Raw genomic sequence first — 24,135 nt, forward strand, 5'->3', positions numbered from 1 at the left:
GTGACAGCGGCTACTGGTTTCGCAATGCTTTTAAGTTGGGACTCGATAACTCGGCATATAATGGATTCAACCTTAAGGAGATTCGAGAATTGTCGCAATTCGGGGGTCACGATTAAATTCTCCCCTTTGTTCTGCCTAGTGCTTTATTGTCCATCTCAAATGATGTCCCATATGTTTGTGTGCTTGTATTGATACATTTTTTCCTTAGCTGTGGCTAAAACCCTATCTGCAGCTCGCTCTGAAATGCAGAGAAAACAGCGATCCTCATAGGTTGTGGGCAGGGGAAGTAAGGTGGCAGGGGGTGGCAGAGAGAGCCCTTGGTGCTGGCGTTATGTGCACTCGTCTTCCCTTATTATTCACCAGCTGGCTGTCCGCGATTTTGGCTATCTGCGAATCGCATCTGGGACTCTACGCGACTGCATCAAGAGAGCAAATGATGACAGAGAATTTCTCAAGCATCTGCAGGACGTTGCACACGTGATATTTGTAGGCCATTTTCATTTTCCGCAACATTTTCTATTCACGAGCATCTCCGGAACGCATCTCTCGCGAATAACGAGGGAATAACTGCATCTGCATCACAGTCCACGACCTCAACGGGAATTGCTGCGATTAGTTAAGATTAACTAAGCGCTAATTGTTAAGATGAGCTTAGTGACCCGTTGGTGGCAGCATGGACAATTCGATTCTCTTGTTTGTTCTCCCTTTGTTGGTATTGTCCCTGTCAAATGGTTTGTTCAGTGTGTTTGTACTGCTAGGCAAGTAAGGTGTTGGTTGTATTGCTCATTTCGTACGTTTGTCTTGTGTGTAATTGGAGTGTTGTCGTCTTGTTCGTCATTTCTCATTGGTAATAGAGGTCTTACTCGCTTGTTTTTCATCATTCTGTCCGCCTCATTGGCAATATCTCTCATGAGAGTAGTTTGCTCCGTCTCGTTCATTCCATTCACTCAAACGTAATGTATTCATGTAATATGCAAAACCCACAAGAGACCAATTTTGAAAAGCATGCACTGAGTACAAAATCAACTTGAATCGCTGGATCGTTAAATTTGCCTATCGGCGGCCTCCTCCACCCACAAAGCGTTTGTCATTATCAAATGTCAATTTTTTTTTATCGTATCTTACAACATGATGGCCAGTGTTTGACCATACTTCACCATGCAGGTCAGTGTGGGTTGGTTAAAGAGAGCACATTTTATAGAGCATACCAATGTGTCGAATGAAGTTAATTGGTACATACTGCCGGCTATGTCGTACGGGTCAAGACGCATGGACCCTGATACATTAAATGGAACGAAAGTTGAAAAGCACTAAAGAATTCACAGAAAGGCGAGTGCTTACCAATGCACCGAGAGAGAGAGATAGCTTAAACAACACGAACAAACGCACACATCGGAGACACCACACGGACAGTTCGGTAAATGGGATCTTGGAGGCAGGACTGGTCAACAGACGGGCCCCGATGGCTGAAGAACGAGACTGGTGACGGAATAGCAGCCCAAGGAGTGGTCGCCCAGGAGGACGACCGCCACCACAGGGGAACGATGAGACGAGTTCACGTGCCAGGAGAGACAATGAGGGAGCCACGGTGGCTAGTAGATGTTAACTACCTCGCCTGATGTACAGGAGGTCATGGCATCATTAGACCTCCTTTGCCAGTACCAAAATATAATAGGGGTTTTCCCCTTTTTTCTGGCAACAAAACTGAAACCTTTTTACAAAGAATCATGTGTGCATTAACCACAATACTTGTGCTCAAAATGCAAACAAAAAACACACTATAATATATGCATTGTCCTTAAAACTGATTGGTCCACACCAGAGACGGCTTTCTTTTGAGCCTCGTCTCAATTGGTGCTAGACCAGAGGACGCCAAAAGGCATACAGCTCAAAGACAATGCACTATCAAAGTAATGAGGGCTCGGGGTAAGCATCTACATCATTCGACCTCCTTTGCCAGTACCAAAATATAATAGGGTTTTTCCCCTTTTTTATTATCAGGGTGTGTTTTGTGTTTGCATTTTGAGCACAAGTATTGTGGTTAATGCACACATGATTCCTTGTGAAAAGGTTTCAGTTTTGTTGCCAGAAAAAATGGGAAAACCCCTATTATTAGGAGGCCATGGGTTCGATCCCAACCCTGACGATGGCTTTTGTATATTCGGAGTTTGCGGTGTCCCTCTCCCGTGGCCGCGTAGACTTTTCTCTGGGTCCACCGGCTTTCCTTTCCAAATTTAGAATCAACGTGTGTTTAGAGTATTTGCCTGCTATAAATGTACACATGATAAGCCAATTCGTTGAGCTGTCATTTGCAATAGCCAGGTCGCTTCTGAAAAATAGCCACATCGCAGAGTGGGGCCTTATCTGGTAAAATAAAAACTTTAGTTTTGATAGTTAGCGGCACTGATCTGTAAGAGGTGGCATGGGCGGAGGGCCTTCAAAGTTGCAGCGTATAGACGATAGCTGATGATGTACAACAACTTTAATTGTAATTCTTGTTCAATGCCAAATCATTTGAGTTACATTATCACACAATAAAATGAGTATTGCATGCTGTATATATATATCCCTAATACGCGTAATACAAACGTATGTATGTGTTGTACATATGTACAGAAACTCACCACAGAAGACGATATACATAAGTATATTTTAAGACCCTGTTGTTCCTAACATGCCGTTTAAAGGAAGACATCACTGAAAACAAACAAACAGCTCTTTACAGTGTAGGTTTTTACCTCGGCTGTGTGTCCTGGGCTGACAAGCACTCGAAGCTTCATTAGTTACAGTCAAGCGTGCCGTCATGACACTCTGACATCAATGAAACGTTCTAAAAACACTTCTTCAATGCAGTGACATTACCTGAGCACTGACAAAGTAGCTGGGTATTTTTTGAAGTCTTTATTCTCAGTAGGAAGCGTAAAAACCTCGTGTCGGACAGCCCGGGACATATGCAGGCCAGCTACGTATTTTTAAGAGCCGTTTGTCTTTCGGTTGCATCTTCCTTTCAAAATCTACAGACTAAACCTACTAGCCATTCCCTCTAAGACTGCAGTGCATCTCAACTCCAGCCCTTGCGATACTGAAGTAGAGATACTCTGCTCGACCGTACAGGATGCTCGTAAACCGTGACACTAGGGTAGGTTTATGGCAATCGTCACTGGGAAGCACCGCCATACCATTTCCTATTGCGAAAAATTAAAAGATGTTGCCGAAAACCTGAACAACTCTAACTCATGCTCCCCCCAAATGGGCAGCTAGGATTATTACTTCCAATCAAATAACAGAGGTCACATGACTACCTAAGGTTGTGTGCTCTGCAGATCAGGCACTACTGAAAACTATTTCGCAACAAATAGCGTTTTCAGTGGCTAGCGAGAACTTCTTCAACTAATTGGCATTCAGTTTAACACGTAGGCTTTCGCGACGAATAGCATCCATAATATAGGTTTTTTGGGTTAGATCGCGTAAATAATTGCCATTGCTGTACCAGGTTGCCAAAGCCTATCTCGGTGAATGCGTTGGCAGTGGCGAAGAATGCAACTGCCGTAAAACTGCCCCAGGGTATCACGGGCCTTAACACACACACACAAGCAAGTATACCATTGCGCATGCTTTAACGTGTGCGCACGCACGCAGACACACGGGCAGACAAATGCACGTGTGTGTCAATCGCGCCCTCCGGCGTGCATCGGGTGGGGGCTGTCGTATGTGACCGTTAAAGCTGCAGCAGTGCGCGTGAGGCCGTCCGTTAAGGGCGTCATGTGACCGTTGTTGCCATTAGTGCATGCCGGACAGTTAAGGGGGTTAAAGATCTGAGTGCTGCGCGTTTGCCCGTCCTTTGTTTCGGTGATACCTGACTTGGCCTTGCCTGCGGCGGCACGTCTGGACTCTGAGCGGAAACACAAATGACGACAGAGGGACGACGGTTTAAGCAGGGGGGGTGGCGGGTAAAGGGCACGGCGGGGGGCGGGGGGGTAGACGGGCACAGAAACTAGCCCACGGGTGGCGTTAAGGGGAGAGGTTTCCAAACTAACCGTGTCGCAACACATCGATTCTTACGCTCGCGACGCACGAATCGCAATGTGAGAAGCGATTAATTATGACATGCCAATTTTGCTCGGTTGTACTTGGGTTAATAGAGCAGACAACATAGTACCAATCGGACGTAAACAAAACATAATTAATGAACTGAATTGTGACGCGGAAACAGGATAACTCATTCAAAATGTCTGGGGGGGGAAGGGCAGCAGTGAAATAATACATGCCCAGTGTAACCGCGCTTGCGCTCTGCCGACCTGCTTGGCCCATGCCGGCTTGTCTGGGCAGCTCTTCCCCTCCAAGTAGTGGTACTGCGCCGCCGCCGCCGCCGCCGCTTGCTGCCTCTGCCTGTCGGGCCCGGGGGCAGCGGCAACGCGCTGCTGCTCTGCTTGCTGCTGCTTCTGCAGGGACAGTAGATAGCGCTGTTCTTGTTTGAGTTGCTGCTGCAGCAACTGGGCCTGGCGCTCCTCCTGCTCAAGCTCGGGGGGCTCGTCCGTCTGCTTGCGCTTGTGCTCCCGCTGCCGGTGCAGCCAAGACAAACACAGAGGGGGCGGGGGACAGACAGCCCTCGGCGCCGTTACTCGGTGGAAGCGGCCGGCGTAAGGCTCGCCGTTGGAAAGCGCAAGCGAGCGGCGATTGCTATCGGGGGCAAGAAGAAGTGGCTCACAGCTGCCACCTCTCAAAAAACAACCGCAGAGTTGCTGCCCTGGTGAACAGGTCACGTGGCCGGTGACAAGATTTCAGTTGCCTCCTGTCTGTCCAGCCATCGTCACACTTCTGCACGAAAAGGAGGTTTTGTACCTCGGTAAAAAACGTTTTTGGGAGTCGTTGCCAGTATCCACAGATGTCTTCTTAACCGTTACGTTAGAATGATCCTGCAGGGTCACGAACGGAATGCAGAGAAAGCTTGTACCCGTGGCCTGACACCTGACTCGCCCTGCTCAATACCCACAATCCCTCAGTACTTACTAGTACAGCCAGATCACAATGATAAGTTCTCAACACAACCAGACCTCTTTATGAAGCACGAAATATTTAAGTGGAGGGAGGGAGGTGACAAAAAGGTGACTCGACACAGACAACTGCCTGGTGCCATTGCAAGAAGCAGAAAAGCACAAAAATACCTTGGCACAACAAGCCGGTGGTGCCATGTAAGATGAGTGCGGTAGAAAGACCCCGGGATATAGAACAACCAGACGTGTGCATGCTCGAAGGCGTAGCATTGAGGCACCCTGTTCATGCGGTTGATCGATCTGGATGGCTCGGCCCATTGGCACGTGATCCGACTAAGGATTGACTCCAGGAGGGGAAGAGACGAGTACTAGAGAGAGTTCTGTCCCTTCAGTGGTGAAGGTCGCTCTATGGAACCACCGGTGGCTCCCGCTCTGGGAACGCGAGCCAGGGGTAGAATGTCCCAGGGGAAGCTCCCAGCGTCTTGCTCGGACTTCTCCCGAGGACACCTCCGAGCCCAGGGGACGAATCAAGACGACGAACCCAAAGGTCGTGCCCTGCATCTCTTGCGACCCGGGCATGTAAACCTGGTGCAGCTCCGACTGGACACAGCCTGGTCCATCAACGCGCGTAGCTGTGCCCCGCCAAACCGTGTCCAATGGCCGCGGGTCACCGCGTTTGTCACGGACGACGAACCCTCGGGAGGTGGAAACTTCAAGTGGCGCGGGCGCTTGGCCCTTCCTGTTTGGAGACTTTTCCTGCGCTTGCGAGCGCAGTGATGGACAAGGCAGGCCCCGGGAAGGTCACTTCGGGAGGCGCGCACGTGGAGGAGTGGATGGCGCGGCCCCAAGGGCACCGGTGTACCTTGGGGGAGCGTCAGCACTGTTGCGGGAGGAGATCGGCTGGCGAGGTGGGAAGGCTGTCATCGTCGCTGCGAGGAGCTCGCAAACTGCACGGTGCTCCGGAGGTGACGGACTGCATGCGCCCGAACGCACCCCCATCGGCGTTTGGGTGGTGGCTGGGCGAGCAACAACAGGCGCTCTTCTGGTACGGGGTGGCCCATGTGGCCGCATCTCTGACTGTGGTCGGGCGAGGCTGGCTTTACCAACATTCGAATCCGCGGGCCGCACGACGAGAGGATACATCCGCTCCGAGTTCCGCGTGCTTAGAAGCGGACGGAGCGGCGGTGTCCTCTCGCTGCTACTGCGACTGCAGCCACAACCGCGCCAGCCACAAGTTCGCAGACTGGCAGACAACGGTGCCTCCCGTACTGCGGGAGGGCGCCAGGACCCGGGTCTTGCGCTTTTCACGGGCTCTTCCAAGACGGGCCCTGTCTTGCCACCGGTCACTCCTTCGCAGCGTTGCCAGGTGAGCCTAGTCTGGTTCACCTCTCGCTCCATGAAACACGTCGGAGGCAATGAGGACAAGCGTCCATTTCGTGGCCGGTCCCCAGGCAGTTACAGTAGCAAATGGGTGTCCGACCTCTGCAGGTCGGTGCCAAAAGAGCAGCGCCTGCGTGCACGCTTGGGCCCCATGGCCGCTATTATTTATTTAGTAAGGATGCCGCATGTTCATGGTGCTGGTTGACGTTGTGTTCAAGTGGAGTGCATCGTGAACACCACCCGATAAGAAAGGTGTTGCCAATTTTAAAATGAGGTTAAATGTGTATTTTATAATCTCATTATATATTTTTAAGTGTACACATTTACTATTGCGCACCTTAAATTGTTATGATGTAAAGCCACGTTTGCTTGTGAAGCGCTCCGCGACCATTTTACTGTGAAGGGCGCCGTATTCAGTAAAGTTGATTGAGAAGAAAAATAAAAAAATGGCAGTGAAAAAGAGGGAAAGGAGAGATCAAAGTTACCATACAACTCCAGATGAATGTCTGTCAACAACATTTCTACAACTTTTATTAATTTAATTTGCCTGAGCTGCGAAGGTGGCTCAAGCCTCTGCTGCACCACGCTCAATGCAGAGATGACCGCCGAGGGATTGTGGGTAGTGGGCGGGGTGAAGTTAGGCGGCTGGCGCAGACATTTAGTGCCCACTCCCTAAAGACTTCTCTCCATCACACGTTCGTGTAACATTCTGACCTGCCCCTACTAGACATTTGTGAAAAAGAGCTTCATAGTTCATCGGATTCCTCCGGTATACATAAAAAATTAGGATTCTTCTCCGAATTCTGACTCTGCTTGATAAACGCTAACGTAACGGTTAAGAGGATATCCGTGGATGCTGGCAACGACGACCAAAAACAAAGATGGGTCCCCATGCTCTTTTGCTTATTGACATTTCCACCCCCTGCGATGATTTACGCTCACACACCAAGAGGACGGTGGGGGGGGGGGGAAATGTCTATATCACAAACATGCGCCCCAAGGCTGCATTTGTAAGGGCATGAGATGCGCAAGTTAATATCAGACGTTTATAATTGTGAATAAAAGAAAACCATACAAACGAGCTAATGAGCAGGCGAGGTGTGGAGAAGAATGGAAAGTTAATTGGAGTTACATGGAAAAAACGAGCAACGTAGATGCTTTAAAAATGCCAATAAAATATTTTTTTTTTACGATTCAGAGGTTGCCAATTGCAAATGGTCACAAAAAAGGAGAAAATACAGGAGCTTTCTGAACAGCACTTGGGTATTGTGATGCTGCCATGAACGTTATTTTGCACACAGCACTTGGCCATTTCAACAAAAAATATTTTATGGACTTTTTGTTTGCAGAAGTCAGGAAGAAATTGAAGGAAAGCAGTGAAGTGGTAGGTAGGAGGCGCTGGATAGATCCGACCACCGTTACCAAAAGCAAAGCCTGTTCCTGGAGCAGCTGCTGCTGTAGCATCTCTAACTGCCTGTGCTCCTCCTCTAACTGCTGTCGGATGTGATCCTGAGGGTCGACACACAGGGGCGATCACAGCAGCGACACACGGTCAACGGCTCACTCACTCGCCGACTCGCTCGATTCAACGGTACAGGCCTCGCAGCCCACCTGAGATCACTTCACTTTACACACGCTTTCATTGTTTTTCATATACCGAGGACGACGGAAGTGGCGTGGTGACTCCGTGGTGGCGAGATGTTAACTACCTCGCCTGGTATGCAGGAGGTCGTGGGTTTGATCCCGACCCTGAAGCCTGTATATTTGGAGTTTGCATGTTCTCTCACCCCGTAGTCACTGGATTTTTCTCCGGGTCCTCCAGTTTTTCCCTCCACATTTAGAATCATGAATTTAGAGTATTTGGCTGCTATAAATTTCCACGTGATCAGCCACTTTGTTGAGCTATCATTTGTGATAGCCAGGACGCTTCTGAAAAAGAGCTATAAAAGCTCAGGGGGCCTCACCTGGTAAAATAAAACATTGATTATACTTTTTACTTTTAAATAGTTACAATTCTGCTCGGTTTAAAATCATCATTATTCGTAGGCCATGTTCAAGACAAGTGTACACACAAACCCACACACATTCACAAATACCAAAGATCCTCTGGGAAACGACAAACAAGAGAGCCTTCCGAGGTGGCTCGCCCTTCGAGACACGCGCACATGGGCAAGGGGCGGGCACCTGCTGCTCGCGCTCCGCCTGCCGCCGCCGCTCCTCCTCCGCATCCGCGCGCAACCTCTGCTGCTGCTGCTGGCCGTGTTCCAAACCCGGTTCCGGGTTCCGTCTCCGCAGCTCCTTCTCCTGCAGCCGGGACTGCTCGCGTGCCCGCTTCTGCTTCTGCGAGGGGCACAGCGACGGCGGCGGCGTGATTAGCGGAGCGGTAAAGCTGGGGCACATTGGCCGAGGTAATTTAAAAATGATAATCGGCCACTTGCTCAGCCGATGCTAGGACCCCGTCTCCATCACGGTGCAGTGGTTGGCATTGGCTTTGTAAATGGCAAGCTGCTGATCAGATCAACGCTCCCCGCACACACGCTTTCGAGTGGGAGAGGTGCCTCTGTGGATGTGTAGGCTTTGACTTTAACATAGCCATTTCTGTGGCCAGTCACAAGCTAATCACGCAGCTATTTCAATGCTAAATTCTCCTGTTTGATTTGTACTAGGTGCCTCTGTGGATGTGTAGGCTTTGACTTTAACATAGCCATTTCTGTGACCAGTCACAAGCTAATCACGCAGCTATTTCAATGCTAAATTATCCTGTTTGATTTGCACTAGGTGCCTCTGTGGATGTGTAAGCTTTGACTTTAACATAGCTATTTCTATGACCAGTCACAAGCTAATCACTCAGCTATTTCAATGCTAAATTCTCCTGTTTGATATGTAAACCCCTTTGTCAAGGTGCCTCACTTCTCTAAACCAGCTTAAAATACGCTACAAATCTTAAAAACGTTCATTGAAGCTCTGTCGTCCCGACAGGACTGTTCCTTTCACCTGAAGAAGGCCACTTGTGTTGTGGCCGAAACGTCGTGAGAATTGTGTTATTTTATTTGATTAATTTATTATTTTATTCTCATTCTATGTGACTTTACCGAAAGAACCAAAGAAGAGGTTTTCTTGTTTAACTTTTTTATCTTGATAATTACAGATATCTTAACAAGCAATTCTACTCTGGAGGATAGAGTCTTAAACGGCAGACGAGGCCTACTAATAGAGGCAGATCCTGCACCTTGACTAGTTTGCCTACCGAGTTAACTGCCTTCGACCTGGCCAAACATACGTGAACCACTGGTGTCAGTGATTGTATTTTTTGTACACACCGACATCCTGAACTATCGCTCTAGATAAAAAAATTACCTGGACGCCAATATTGACATCTTATAGTCACTGTCGCACACCTCGAAGCGAGATACAATGTAACAATTACGTTTTTCTACTTTTATTTTACCAGGTAAGGTCCACTGAGCTATACAGCTCTTTTGCAGAAGCGACCTGGCCACAAATGAAAGCTGAAAATAGTGTCTTATTATGATGAAATCTTTAGCAGGCAAATAATCTAAACGTGATATTGATTCTAAATGTGGAGGGAAAAACCGGAGGAACTGGAGAAAAATCCACGCGACTACGGGAAGAAGAGATACGCAAACTCCAAATATACAACAGCAGGCGTTAGGGTCGGGATCGAATCCACGACCTCCTGCATACCAAGGGGAGGAGAGTCAACATCTTCTAGTCACCGCGACCTCACCTCCTCCATCTGCCGCCGCTGCTGCCGCTGGTACTCAATACGCTTCTGGCGCTCGGCCAGCAGGTGCTGCTTGCGGCCGTCGTTCTCGCTTTGCTGCTGTCGCGCCAGCATCTCCAGCTGCCGGCGCTGCACCTCGGCTGCCTCTCGCCCATCTCCGCGCTGCTGCAGGCGCAGGAAGTCGCGCCGCAGCGTCGACTCGCCGGCGACGTTCACGATCGAGCTGGCACACCGCGCGCCATGACAGATCACCAAGTTAACGAGTACAAGCTCACCAAACACATTTTTTTTTTTTACCTGCTAAGGTCCACCGAGCTGTGCAGATCTCTTTCAGAGACCTGGCAATCACAAATGATAGCTCAACGAAGCGGCTAATCATGTGGACATCTACGGCAGCCAAATACTCGAAACCCACGATCCTAAATGTGGAGGGAAAACCGGAAGATTCGGAGAGAAATCCTCGCGACCACGGGGAGAGAGACACGCAAACTCCACATATACAGCAGCAGGCGTCAGGGACCGCTCACCTCGGCTCTCCTTCCTGATTTTGCGCCTCCTCGTCCTCCTCCTCGCTCCCACTGTACTCGTACTCCGTCTCGTCTATCGAGAGACCACGACAACAAACCAGCAGAGACGTGCACTAATATATTGTTTTGGTCATGCCAGTCTGGAGTTGAAGTTAAATGGCTGAGAACACAAAACATTCAAGACAACAATTTTGGGGTATATACCGGCTAGGCCTCGGCAAGGTAAGGTAATTTACCCTTTTTACCGGGTAAAAGGGTAAAGGTGTCGACATGCCAAAGGGTAAGGCAGAGGGTAGGGTAAAGGTAGCACAGAAGAATTACCTGGTAGGGTAAAGGTAGCACCAAGTATTACCCGGTAAATACGGTACCTTGTTTACCGCTAAAAGCTCCGTGGCGCAGTCCGTGGCCTCCATTTAATAAGTAATATATATAAAAAAACTTTTTAAAAAACACGCTTTAATGAAATGTACCATACGAGTAATGGCAGAACTCCACGACTCCAGGAAGTGGCCCCGAAGCTTGCCATAACGTAAGGGACCGTGGCCAACTACAGCCAATGTCAGTTGACCGTGGACAATAAAGACCCAAGCCGAAACACAACATATAAAAAAGAATGTTAAAATGTTGTTTTAATGATAGAATATAGTATTGTCATCAGTATGACATAAGTATACCAAGTTTGCAGTTGATACCACATTGGGAAGTGGGTTAAAATTGAGTTGCAAGATTTGAGGATACAACAACGACAACAACAGACAGAGCGAGTTAAAAGAAAGCGTGTAAAATTGGAATCATGGAGAGTATTCTATGTGAATAAAGCGCTCTACCTAGCATTTACCTGTTATAAACCTTTTTCATGTGTAGTACCCCAGTAATTACCCTGTAATCGGGTAATTTGTATGGGGTAAGAGTAAAAGGTAGGGAAAAGGTAGGGTCGTTGTTTTTACCTTTTACCTTACCTTGGCCAAGGCCTAATACTGGCACATGTTCCTATAAACGCAAGGGTAAAGGATATAAGTTTTCATCAACCTAAATGTCCCACAGTTAAGAAGGAGCATATACCAAAACGTCATCCTCGCAGCAGCTGGCCATCGAACAAAGACTGTCACTGCATTGCGCACTTTCGGATGTGCGTCTGTGACTGTCTGGAATGCTCTTCCACCCAATATTAGGAAGTCACTAGAGCTATGCACTTTTAAATCACCTAGATTGAAAACTAATTTCTTTCTAACTGCTTTTTGTGTTTAGTTTGTTGTCCTTCCCTCGCACCTCCGATTAGCATGCACGGTTGGCTACGTACGGTGCGAAAGACGTTCAACGTACATAAGTACATATGCCATACGATAAATAATCCATTCGTATCTCCCGCAGAGCAGTGCCAACCCTTTGTGTGAGAGAACAACCCATGGAAACGGATGCCAGTTTCCTAAGAGACCTCATCAAGTGACCTCTGGTTCACACAATAGTGGGCAGCTCTTTCCTGTCCATTCCACCGAATTAAAATAATGTTCGTCACTTGATCGATAAACCCATATTTAATTTATGGAGCTGGAATTTATCCAAAACGCACCCAAATTATTTGAGCTGGAATTCATCCAAATCAACTGGTGGTTTATTTGTGCAGTTAGCGGTGGGCGGGCTGAGATCATCTACACAGAGTATCCGGTTCAATCACAGGCAGCGGCTGCCTGGATTACAATACAGGATCTCAACCCCCAAAACCCCAGCTGTGCCAGCTCGGCGCTTTGACCTCCGGACTACCAGGCCCAGCTGAAGAAGATGGTGAATTCATTCATTATTTAATTCCATCGCGTGCATCTGTACGTGTTGCTTTATGCGACTGGCTAATGCCGCCGTGGGACGCACCTTTCTCCCCGCGCTTCTTGCGCGTGCGGTCGATGTGGTCCTTGAGCTGGATGCGGACCTGCCGCTCGTTGGGTTGCTCGCGGATGAAGGGGTGCTTCAGCAGCTGCTCGGTCGGCAGGCGCTGCAGGTAGTTCTTCACCAGGCAGCTCTCCGCGAAACTCAAGAATCGCTTGGACCTGCGCGAGTCAGGGACGGGGCGAAGCCCAGGTCCGGCACGAAGGACCGAGGCAGAGAAGCAACCCGAGACAACCCAAGTAAGCTCGACAACAACCCGAGAAAAGCCAACCAATGGCCTCAACCAACCAACCGGACCAGACCCAACCATAGACAATGAATGCAACACACTGCAAGGTGCAATTCAACCAGCCCAGCCCAACCAATAGCTTTAATCAACTTAGCGCAATCGACATAGCTCAGTCAAGCCAGAGATAACATGCCGGCACAAACAACGCAGCCCAGTGGGCCTTACCTGGTAAAATAAAAAAAAAATAGATTTAATAGTTTATAGTAATAACATTTTTTTCTACTTTTATAGACAAAATGAAACCACCCCCCATAAAATGTCCTTAGAATTTTAAAGGGAGAACAATCGATTCCTGGCTGACGAGACATTCCGCACATTAAGGAAGCATTCGGCCACTTTGTAATCGTCAATCTTTTCTCCATCAGTGGCAGCATCGGCAGCACTCACCACTTCTTGGATTTGAGCCTGGGCGGCGGGTTCCGTGGGATCAGGAAGAGAGCCCTCATTGGGTGCATGTCGCACAAGGCTGCAGCACACAACGCACGGCGCGCACACCGATGAACCATGAGGCGTGCTCACCTCGCACCAGTGCTGTGTGGGAGTGTCAGGGTGTGTATGTGCAATTTTATTGAGAGACTGTGCGTTGCCTTGGTGTGGTCTGGGGTTGTTGTTGTTTTGCTGCCTTGCTCAAGCTTGCAGTTAGTACTGAAAAATCGGCAGTAATGAATGTACTTGTGTAATTTTGTACCTAGATAATTTTTACGACTTACCTTTTCTCTATTTTGCACTCCTATCATGCTTTGTATTGTGGACATCTGTGAAAAAGAGCCTCACAGCTCATCGGATTCCTCCAGGACAAATACAAATTCTCATTATGATGTGCGTCAAGATCTGCCTCTGTGGAGGAGGAGGCTTGTGAAGGACGCTACTGGGCAGTTTGAGGCAGTCGCCCTCCAGAGGAGCGACGCTCACAACAACGAGCGGAGGGCCACTCAGCTAAAATAGACCAAGTTGGCACAGTAGGAGGCACAGGTGGTGCATCTGCCAGTCATCTCAGTCATGAAACCCACGGCACCTGGTTCTGTCCTGTCACCTCCTGCCAGCAAGTCTTAAACACTTCATGTATCCTCAAAGTGCACCTAGCCTGGCACAACCGCCATGGTGACGTTACCGCCAATTAGTGGTGAATGGTGGCCGTTATTGTTGGACGTGTGTGGGTCTTTTTAATGGTTGTCTGGGTGTGTCTGTGGGTGCAGTGTCAGTTTTAGTAATTGCTCGCTTGCCCCACGGTCCAGAAGGATAAACGTGGGAATCTTTGTGCGTTGTGCAAGCCATATCATATACTCTTATTTCAAGAGCAGACCACACTGTGCCTATTCTGGCCCTGTGTAGAGATTTATTCACGGTCAATAAGGATGTGCCTTCCAGAACGCTCAAAGACTTCTGCTGTGCATTACTCCAGTCTATAAAACACGCACGCATAAGTGGTGTGTGGTGTATTTAACAGCTCGCCTGGCGCTGGAAACAATGACACGACACACATGGCTGATATTATCGAATTAGAGACGTCATTGTAACAAGGCCGAAAAAATACGTCGTCAGTCAAACAGCTGGGCCCTTCCTGCAGTTGGCCCTGGACACAGGGCCCACGACGTCAACCGTCAACCCAGGTCGGTCGGTAACTTAAAGTCCGTTAGACAACATCACACGTAGCCAGGTGGCTCAAATTCATTCCAGCCACGTGGAGGTTTTTTTCTTCTCGAATGACTGTTTTCTAACAAAACCCAATGCGCAACTCTACTCGAAAAGCAATCTCAGAGGGTCGGCGGTTCCCCCCCCCCCACCAAACAAAACGCCGACACAAAGGGGGCAATTATATTATTGGTGCTTCTGGCCGAGTTTTCATCATTTAGCGTCGCTCTCTGTGCCCTTGCGTCTCGCTGCTGACCATGTCACGAGGCAGTCCACGAGAACAATGCACAATCGACTGCCATTGAAAGCTGCAGAATAAGTCCTAAATCATCACTAGCTTCTTGCAAAACAATGCCATGTAACAAAAAACAACTATTACCGTTTAGTTGTTGGTTGGTCTGTTAATAAGTCTATTTTGCACTTTAGCTTGGTTACATTTGTACGAGCAATGACTAAAGCTTAAACATGTGAGCGCCAGCTGTGTCTGGTTGAGTGACATCTAAATTACAGACATGTGCACGGACACGGCCACATGAAAAGAAAATCACTGGACACGTGGGAATAAAGAGCCTTCACATCGCAGCACTGACACGCACACAGTAGGACCGACGCCGTGTCGAACCGCGTGGGAAATACCAGCGACAAAAACACAAGGCTGGAACACCAGTTGCGTTCTTTGCGAGAAGTGTGGCTAGGCCAGGGCTTGAGTGAAACGATAAACGTGCCACAGCAAGAACATTTGCTGTGGTTTTCACACCTGATGATGATTGCTTGTGTTGCAGTCGAAACGTCGTGAGAATTTTATTGTTTTATATTTTTATTATTTTATTGTTTCCCTTCTACGTGACTTTACCAAAAGAACCAAGAATATAAATCCCTGCAGTCACAAAACTTTAAATAAAAAATTAAGTCCAACTGTTCAGTTTGCCAGTCATCTGATAAAAACTGCTCTTTGGTAGAGCAGACAGAAAAACGCTGCCCCCCTCATTGTCTGCAGCAGAGGTCACTTGATGGGAATTCAGAGGTAGCTCTGTTAAACACACTTCTGTGGCCCGTTCCCCAAAAACAAAGCGTTGCACTGCTCTAACAGAGATCCAATGGACACTCTCTTGGCATGACACTGATTGAACATTAGGGATAAAATTGGTTATAAAATAACAACTTTTTTTTTATAGGAATTGTTCAGATATTGGCGATTTACTCACGTGGGGCGCCTTCTGCCATCTCTATCGCGGTGACTCCGAGGGACCACAAATCGCTCTGTGGCAGAGACATCGGCACGAGGAGATTAATCGGAGATGCGAAACCGAGACGTGTGCACCGACACCACCGCACGCTCGTTAATTATGCGCAATGCAAACTCGGCAATCTCGTGAAAGAACATATCAGAGTGCTCCAGTTCACATGCGCCAAAAGCCTAGTGTGCTGTAGCGAACAGTATATTAAAGATGCGGAACGGACTTCCAATGAGGATCACGTCAAAGAACAGGGCACTGACAACCACCGGTCGCCAATGTAATCGATAGGCAATTCATAATATTAGATGTGAAGTATACATAAAACTATCACTGAAGACAGGCAGTCTCCAGTTTACGACGATCCACATTTACGATGCTTATTTAACGTCACCAAGGATAGATTTACGATGCGGAAACTTGATTTACGACGCGTCTTCCGACACCTCAGAACACATTTGAATAGTCAGTCTGGTTTCCGACGTGACTTGGCGTGGAGCTTTTGTTATTCTCAAGTGTTGCTGAGGATGTTTACCTTATGAACTCTGTTAGATACAGCCGATAAAAGGAAAAACAGTGGTCCGATTTACGATGATCGGATTTATGATGGGGTTTCCAGGAACGCGTTCTCACGTCGTATAAGCGAGGACCGCCTGTGTTAGGATTCTTTTGAAAGAAGTATCCAACATTGGGATATTTGGCAAATTCCATCGATGAGTGTTTGGCACGGGGAAAGAAACTTGAGAAGCTGGAGAAAACCCACACCGATATAAGATAACAAAGCTATAATTGGTATGTATGTAGAACTTATTTTGCAGCGTACGTAGCCAACCGTGCTAATCGGAGGTGTGGGGGAAGGACAACAAACTAAACACAATAATAACAAGAAATCAAGAATCCATTACTGATACGCATTTGTTAAAGGAAAGGACACGGACCACTACCGATCAGCACGTGTTAAAGCATAGGACATTGAGTCCCATGTGTTAAGGGATAGATAGATGTAAACACAGACCATCGATTACCCCCCCCTGCCACCACCGCGTCCACCAGCCAGGTGAATATCCCACCACCAAACAAAACACCACGGGGGCATCGTTCAGTTTGTTGCACGACGTACTCTGTAGTCGTAGGTGGCGTCTGGGTTCTCGTCGCAGGCGATCACCTCGGGCGCCATCCAGTAGGGCGTCCCGATGAACGTGTTCCTGCGGCCGACCGTGCGGTCCAGCTGAGCGCTCACGCCAAAATCGACTGAGCGAGGAAGAGGGATACAAGGGGGGTGGCGGAGGTGGCGGCGTGGGAGGAGAGGCCGAGAGAGACAGGGGGTGGAGATGAAGGCGAGGGTAAAGTCAGTTTAACATGTAGTAGTCTGCTTTTGCAACCAATATTATCCATGGGCGGTTTTAATTGGGTTAGATCGCATAAATGTCGTTAAACTCGTCACCACCCGACACAGCCAATTAGTAAGGTTTGCCACCTAAACAAAACGTGGCAATTAGTTACTAGTTCAGGACGTTTACAATTCAAGTACTGCGACGTTTCGCCGGTAAAGTATGGGTGGAGCGCAGGCAGCATTGGTGGTCACAGCCATTCAGGCTCTCGGGCGAGTTCATTCTCGGGGACTCGGCGACTTCTGCGTGGCGCAGGCGGTATGTACGTATTAAAAGAAGGCTGTGTCAGCAATCCCCTGGCAGACGCTCGCTCGCTCACTCACTCATTCATTTTCAAGTGCGGGACTTTATTTGCTGGGTTGGCAGGATGTCACATCCCTCGAGCGGCCTAAGTGCCACTCCGTGTAAAAATACAACACGGAAAAAACCAGGCCGCACAGCCCTAAACGTACGCGGTGGTGACCTTTTGAGCTTGCGTTCTCGTGTGGGTGCACCTGCAGCTGAAATTGTGCACGCGTTCGTGTGTGTTCACCAACTCCTATGACTCACCAGCCCTTACAAGTGCTTGTTCGGCATGCAGACTGAATAAATTGTCTTTGTTGTGCATTATTGTACAAGTGGTGGTGCAGTGGTTTGCGCACGGACACCACAATACCAGTCACATGGGTTTAATTTCTAACAATGGAAAATATCAGTGGCAAGTGATCACTTTCACGCATTGTGATGCTCACGCGAGGCTTCCAAGGCCGATTCAATGACGCTGCTCATTCTCAGTGCGTGTAAGGGAACAAGTTCACATGTGCATGTCAATGGGGATATGTGTGTGTGTGGGGAGTGGTCGTGCAGTGGTTAGCACGCTGCGCTGTCAATCCAGCACGCCGGGTTAGATTCCCGCTCATGACCAACACCAGTTACGATTAACTGAATGGATCCTGTCCCTCCACCAGGTCGACTCAGCCTCAAATGAGTACCTGGTGTGGTGTGTAAATATCACCACTAGGGACACAAAGGCAGCTGGGAGTAGTGTTAGCCACCCACCGCCTTCGTGCACCGTGTTGGCCTTCATTAGGTACTTGCGAACAGCACCAGCCACAACAGTTTGGTAAGTATATGTGGGGGATGTTTGTCTTTGTGTGGCAATAGCAAAATGTTATTTGTGAATGCCCATCATGTGGTTATACTGTCATCCTGTTTGTATGCACGTGTACACTTGCATTTGTTCCCATTGCTCATCAATTTTCTTCGGATGAATTAATGGGTTCGCCAGGAATCAATACGTTGCTAAAAACACACCTCCTACTCTGCGGCAATGTTCAATAAAGTGCACTTAAAGAACGCCGCACGGAAATGTAACAAACAAGCCAAGGTTTATGGTTCATCATTTTATAATTAACCAAAACTCCAGATATCAATCCGCCTTGGCAAAATTCGAAGCGATGGGAATGTTAAACCGACCGCCCTCGACGGCAAACTTCAACGGCAGCAAACGTTGAACGTGACGGGCAAATAGCGACAGCAAATTCCCCCAGAAGCAAGCCACAGCTACGGGCGAGGGGTGGCGAGCGAGCGGGTAGTGGGGGGGGGGGGGTGGCTCACCCAGTTTGACTTCGGCATTCTCGGTGAGCAGCACGTTCTGTCCCTTGATGTCACGGTGGATGACCCGGTGGGCGTGCAGGTGGGACAGGCCCTGCGCGGTCGAGACGCACGCACGCACGCACACACGGCGCCACGACGCCGGTGAACTGGCGAGGTCGGGGAGCGCGGTCGAACGTTGCGAAAATTCCTCATGTGCGGTGCGAGTGGATTTGCGATTTGTGCGGAAGGAAAGCGGTAGCTTTTTGATTTTTTCGGTGATTTGACAATTGGTCTTGATCGTCAAGAGGTCGTGAATATGAAAACTATTTTTTCATTTTACCAGGTAAGGTCCACCGAGCTGTAAAGCTCTTTTTTAGAAGTGACCTGGGCATAAATGACAGCTCAACGAAGTGGCTAATCATGGATAATCATGTGGACATTTATTGCAAAACGCATGTTTTAAATGTGGCGTTATAACTAACTGTAAGGTTTACATATTTATACAGGACGGTCCATTTATAGATGCTCCACTAAAACAATAATCCAAAGATAATGCAATCACCTGTTCGGATGGAAGATCATTATATATTAGTGGGGTATCTGTAAATGGATTACCCTGCCGACAAACGTATTTGTCATTGAGCATAAAATGTATTTTAATTACAAAATAAGACTTTAATCTGGCTTTAAATAAAGTATTTGTAAATATGTATGGTCAACATAACGGGCCTGCTGGTAGGAGACGGCTCAGCATGACGACTGTTGTCTATGGATGAAGAGAGGCCGAAATAATGGCCATGAGGGATGATTGAGAACCCGTGGCACCACAGTGCAGTGATGAATTATCTCGAGCACTGCTGGGAGTGCGGAGAATTGCCAAAAAGGGGCTGTGTAATATTGCCAATGTGCTAACAGACCCAACTTATTATTAACATGGGTAGGACATGTGTGCAGGATGGAGGAGGGCAGGTTACGGAGACAGGCACTGGAGTGGCACCCAGAGGTTTGTGACCAAAGGGAAGACCCAAAGCCAGATGGTGTCCATGAGGGATTGCGAGAGTGGTGCTTGAAAGATATGTCAAGTGCATAACAAGGAGAAAACCTAAAAGCAGATGGTAGTTATGTACGCTGAACTTCTTTCGGACCATACGTAGCCAAGTGTTAATCAGGTTCCGGGGGAAGGACAACAAACTAAACACCGATGATGACAAGACTAAGCAGCGGTCCTTGAAGGACGCATTAACTTTGTACCAAGGGGCGTTTAGTTTTTAATGCGGTCTAGCAGAAAGCGTTGGCGGTGCGTGACGACCTCTCGAGAGACAACAGAGGGAAGTGAGGTTCAGTGAGAACTTGGTCTCAAACCCGGCGGAGAGGCCCATATTCTATTTTATTATTATTGTTGTGGTAAGAACACGAGTCCGGTACAACGCGCCGATGGTTTCTGCAGAAGGTAACGGAAAAAAACTGCAAGGGGTGGGGCTATCAGTGTTTCATAGCCATATATAAGTTGGTCTGGTAGGCTCGATGCCCCAACCTATAGGCACAAGGGCCCATATTTTTTAGTCACGGCTTGGCTCTTGAAAGTAACTTGCTGACCCTCCCCTGCTGGACATCTGTAAAAAAGAGCTTTATAAATCGGATTCTTCCAGGATTATAATTAAAGATTCTTATTCGGTATTCTGAAGTGAGCCGGCTCAAAGCCGTGCTTAACTTGAGCCGACACTCAGCATAGTCCCCAGCCACGCTCAGGATTTCCGTGAGCCGAGCCTAGGCCACACCATGGCCGAGTTGATCGTGCGTCTTTGAAACCAACATTTCAGTTCAGTTTAATTTATTAGGTATAGCCCTGTAGCGGCTCAAGACCAAGCCAAGTCATGTTAGAGGACGAGCTGTAGCAGAGTCGTGACTAATATCGCCTGGTATACAGGAGGTCAGGGGTTCGATGACGAACATGACGTTTGTATATATGGAATTTGCATCTTCTCCCCGTGGTCTCGTGTATTTTTTTTCCTCCGGGTCCTCCGGTTTTTCCCTCCAGATTTAGAATTTCCACATGATAAGGTGCTTTGTTGAGCTATGATTTGTGGCCAGATCGCTTCTGTAATGTAAGTTAATGCCTCAGTGGGCTTTACCTGGTAAGATGAGTAATTTAGTTTTACTTGCATATTTTTAAAGTTATTTGTTTACCTTTCCTATACTTTTCACTCCTGTTGTGTTTGTTGTTGTAACGTTCTGACCCGCCCCTACTGGACATCTGTGAAAAAGAGCTTCATAGCTCATGGGATTCCTCCAGTATAATTAAATATTCCGATTCCGATTCTGAACAATATGGCACTAAGAGTTCCGTCTCTCGAGGCGGGGGGGGGGGGAACTTCAGTCGGTGGCACCGTGCTGTTACCCGCAGGATCTCTCTGCAGATGTAGGCGATCCAGTCCTCCTTGAGAGAGTTGCCCTTTGTGTTCTTCACCAGGTCGGTCACAGAGCCCGCGCCGCAGAACTCCATCACCAGCTAAGGGCCGCCGAAAATCGGCAGAAGACAAGAGTGAGCCTCACGCACGCACGCACGCACGCAGAGGCTCCGTGCGGGCGGTTAGAAACGGGTTACGTGCAGGCGGCGGCTGGCCCCGACAACCCTCTCCACATCCACGTTCCGCAACTCCCCAAACGGGAGTTCTCATCGTCAAGATTGACTTGGCGATCGGTGGCATTGGAGGCCGGAAAAAGCCGAGGCTCCACGTGACCGAAGGGCCGACCCCATCTGAACCATGAGCGAATTAAAGCAAAAAAAGAATGGACTGCGATATCACAATATCAAACCCCGCAGTATCCTAGAACATTAACTTGTCGGGCATAATAAAAAACAGCTCTTCGCCCTTTGTCAAACAAACTGCGTTATGTGAAAAGGTTATATCGTAGGAATGATGTTTCGTGAAATTTCCAATTTAATAGAGGTTCTGATTTTTAAAATATAATATATACATTCACACATACTAATATTTGGGCAGTGGCCTTCCTTCTGGGCCTATCCAAATGGCTATTGCACGACTTGACAGAGCGAGCTAGACCAGTGTGCTAAGATGGTGTTCATGGCGAGTGTTTTGTATTTGTGCACGACAACGTAACGTTTATGGAACATCAATCACAACCGCTCGCTTGGCCAGCAGTGTGCATACAACATACTTCAACTACGAGCATTTAGTAGATGGTTGTACAGTCATACCTCGGTATACGACCGCTTTGAAAAACGTTGAATTTTGTATACGTCGTGTTTTGACGAGAAAAAAATGTCTTGGGATACAACGTCTTGCTTGGGATACGACACGTTTGCTAGAACTTGTATGGGTCGGGATGAGTCACCGCGTACCCGCGTATACCCCGTTCACGACTGAAACAAAGCGCCGCTCCTCAGTCTGCCTGTAGATCTCGTTCAGTGCACAACCCTTGCTATAACTCTCCGTGAATTTTCGGTGTTCAAGAAAGAGCATTTTAATATTGTGCACTGTATAACTCTTATACACAAAGCCTGGCAGGAAGTTTCCTACAAGACCAGGAAGCCAAAGTGATGTTACATTTTATTTTTCAATTTATTTTAATTGATTTTATTTATGCATTTATTTTAATGTATGTATCATTTTAGTAATAAGTATTGTCTAAATTATGTTATACAACCCAATTAATGTATAATATGCCATATAAAATATCATTTCTTATACTCTGGAACGGATTATTTCCTTTCCCTATATTTCTTATGGGAAAAATTTGTTTGGTAGACGTCGCTTTCGGTATAAGTCCTCCTACCTTCTGGAACGAATTAACGACGTATACCAAAGTGTACCACTATTATTACGTCTTAAAGCGAAATACAACCCAAAACAAACACTTCTTTTGCAGCAACACCATCGATTGCATGTTGCGGGCTACCTGACACCAGCCTAAAGCTTTGTCAAAGCACCACGGTGGTGAGATGTTAAATATCTCGCCTGGTATACAGGAGGCAGTAGAGGTTTGATCCCTACCCTAGACGCCTGTATATTTGAAATTTGCATGTTCTCCCAGTGGTCGCGTGGATTTTACCTCTGGTTTTTCCCTCCACATTTTTAATCGACATACTTTTAGAGTATTTGGCTGCTGTACATTTCCACGTGATAAGCCACTTCGCTGAGCTTTGATTTGTGGCCAGGTCGCTTCTGAAAATGAGCTATTTAGCTCAGTGGGCCTTACCTGGTAAAATGTTTTTTTATTAATTTTAGTTTATTAAGGAGTAAAAAGATACTTTCGTGGTTTCACGGTTAATACACTGGACCTGCCACAGTCACCAGTTTAATATCCCCTCAAAGCAGCCGATACCTCCCCCTTGTCTGTCCACTCGGCAGTATAAGGTTTTTTTTTTTACCTTGGCTAAACATCTTGGAAGACGTGGGTGTACCCACACTACTCCACCACACTGACTCACTGTGGTGTTCCTACTTGACAAGCAGACCTCCTAGAGGGGTTCTAAAGAGCTCCCCCCCCTCGTCGACGCCCGTCCACCCATAGTGGAGTGACCAGGCAACATCTACTAGATCATAGCATCAAGCTAGTGATGGCAGTCTTGACCGTGAGAGCTGTTGACGCATAAACAAAGCTTCAAATTGGTGTAGAACGACAGCTTGAGACACAGGCAAAGTGTGCGTCTACAAGATGAAAACTCCACCTCCCCACCCCCTCAATGCTTTGGACCTCAGCGTTCCCCGCCAGCGCTAAACAGGCGCCAGGCTGCACACCTCACCCAGAGCTGGTCATCGTGTCCCGGAGGGCTCTTCTTGATGAAGGCCCCATAGTAGGTGGCGATGTTGCGGTGGTGCGAGTACTTCTTTAGCATGTTGATCTCCAGCTTTATCTCCTCCTCCTCGTCCTGCCGCCGAGCAGCAACACAAATAACAAGACGAGGTGAGAGGCGCGTGTCACAGCACGGCGTCGCGACAACCGACGGCCCGGTTTGCAGTTACTCTGCTTGTTATATATATAAAAAAAACGCAGGTCTCATCATCTTATTCCCAATTTATTATGCAATGATGCTATCAGCATCGCAACGTGAGAAGACGTGTACATTCAAAACTCTCCGAGAGCACTGCATAACCCGTCGGGTAAGAAAATGGCCCGTGGAAAGTGATATAGCAGAACTACTTCTGACATCCCCTGCAAGTGACCGCTTATCCACACTGGAGGTGTTGCACTTTCCCCATAGGCACAAATACAGAGATGTTCATCGCATGGCAGTCAAAACCTATTTCTTTATTTTGTAATGCTCAGTGCTAAGACTTTTGCGGAATTAATTTAAAATCCCAATTGAATCCCGCACGTCCTCTTCTAACACGGTAGATGCATTCCTCAAAAGTGTCGTGGAATGCAAAAACGATTTCCCCATAAAAATCTAACGATAAAATTTGGCGCGATATGATGCGCACACACACGCAAGCAAGATGGCGGGACAAACGACGGAGGTT

General features: G+C 47.8%; 1 protein-coding gene across 3 annotated transcripts in view; it reads right to left on the reverse strand.

Moving 5' to 3' along the window:
* Positions 1-24,135, reverse strand: part of LOC116952441 (mitogen-activated protein kinase kinase kinase kinase 4-like) — a 120,868-nt gene that overhangs the window by 28,393 nt on the left and 68,340 nt on the right. For all 3 annotated transcript variants that reach the window (XM_076074408.1, XM_032971777.2, XM_076074407.1), the window contains exons 4-16: positions 23,418-23,543; positions 21,048-21,158; positions 18,671-18,761; positions 16,804-16,934; positions 15,654-15,708; positions 13,204-13,282; positions 12,513-12,688; positions 10,647-10,719; positions 10,123-10,342; positions 8,559-8,714; positions 7,797-7,883; positions 4,299-4,559; positions 3,857-3,892 (exon numbers count right to left, since the gene is read on the reverse strand). In XM_076074408.1, coding sequence (XP_075930523.1) covers positions 3,857-3,892; positions 4,299-4,559; positions 7,797-7,883; positions 8,559-8,714; positions 10,123-10,342; positions 10,647-10,719; positions 12,513-12,688; positions 13,204-13,282; positions 15,654-15,708; positions 16,804-16,934; positions 18,671-18,761; positions 21,048-21,158; positions 23,418-23,543 — 1,602 coding nt within the window. The remainder of the gene's footprint in view (positions 1-3,856; positions 3,893-4,298; positions 4,560-7,796; positions 7,884-8,558; positions 8,715-10,122; positions 10,343-10,646; positions 10,720-12,512; positions 12,689-13,203; positions 13,283-15,653; positions 15,709-16,803; positions 16,935-18,670; positions 18,762-21,047; positions 21,159-23,417; positions 23,544-24,135) is intronic.

This window comes from Petromyzon marinus, chromosome 47 (genome assembly GCF_048934315.1).
Source record: "Petromyzon marinus isolate PM22_M1 ecotype Great Lakes invasive population chromosome 47, UKy_Petmar_22M1.pri1.0, whole genome shotgun sequence".
Taxonomy (NCBI): Eukaryota; Metazoa; Chordata; class Hyperoartia; order Petromyzontiformes; family Petromyzontidae; genus Petromyzon; species Petromyzon marinus.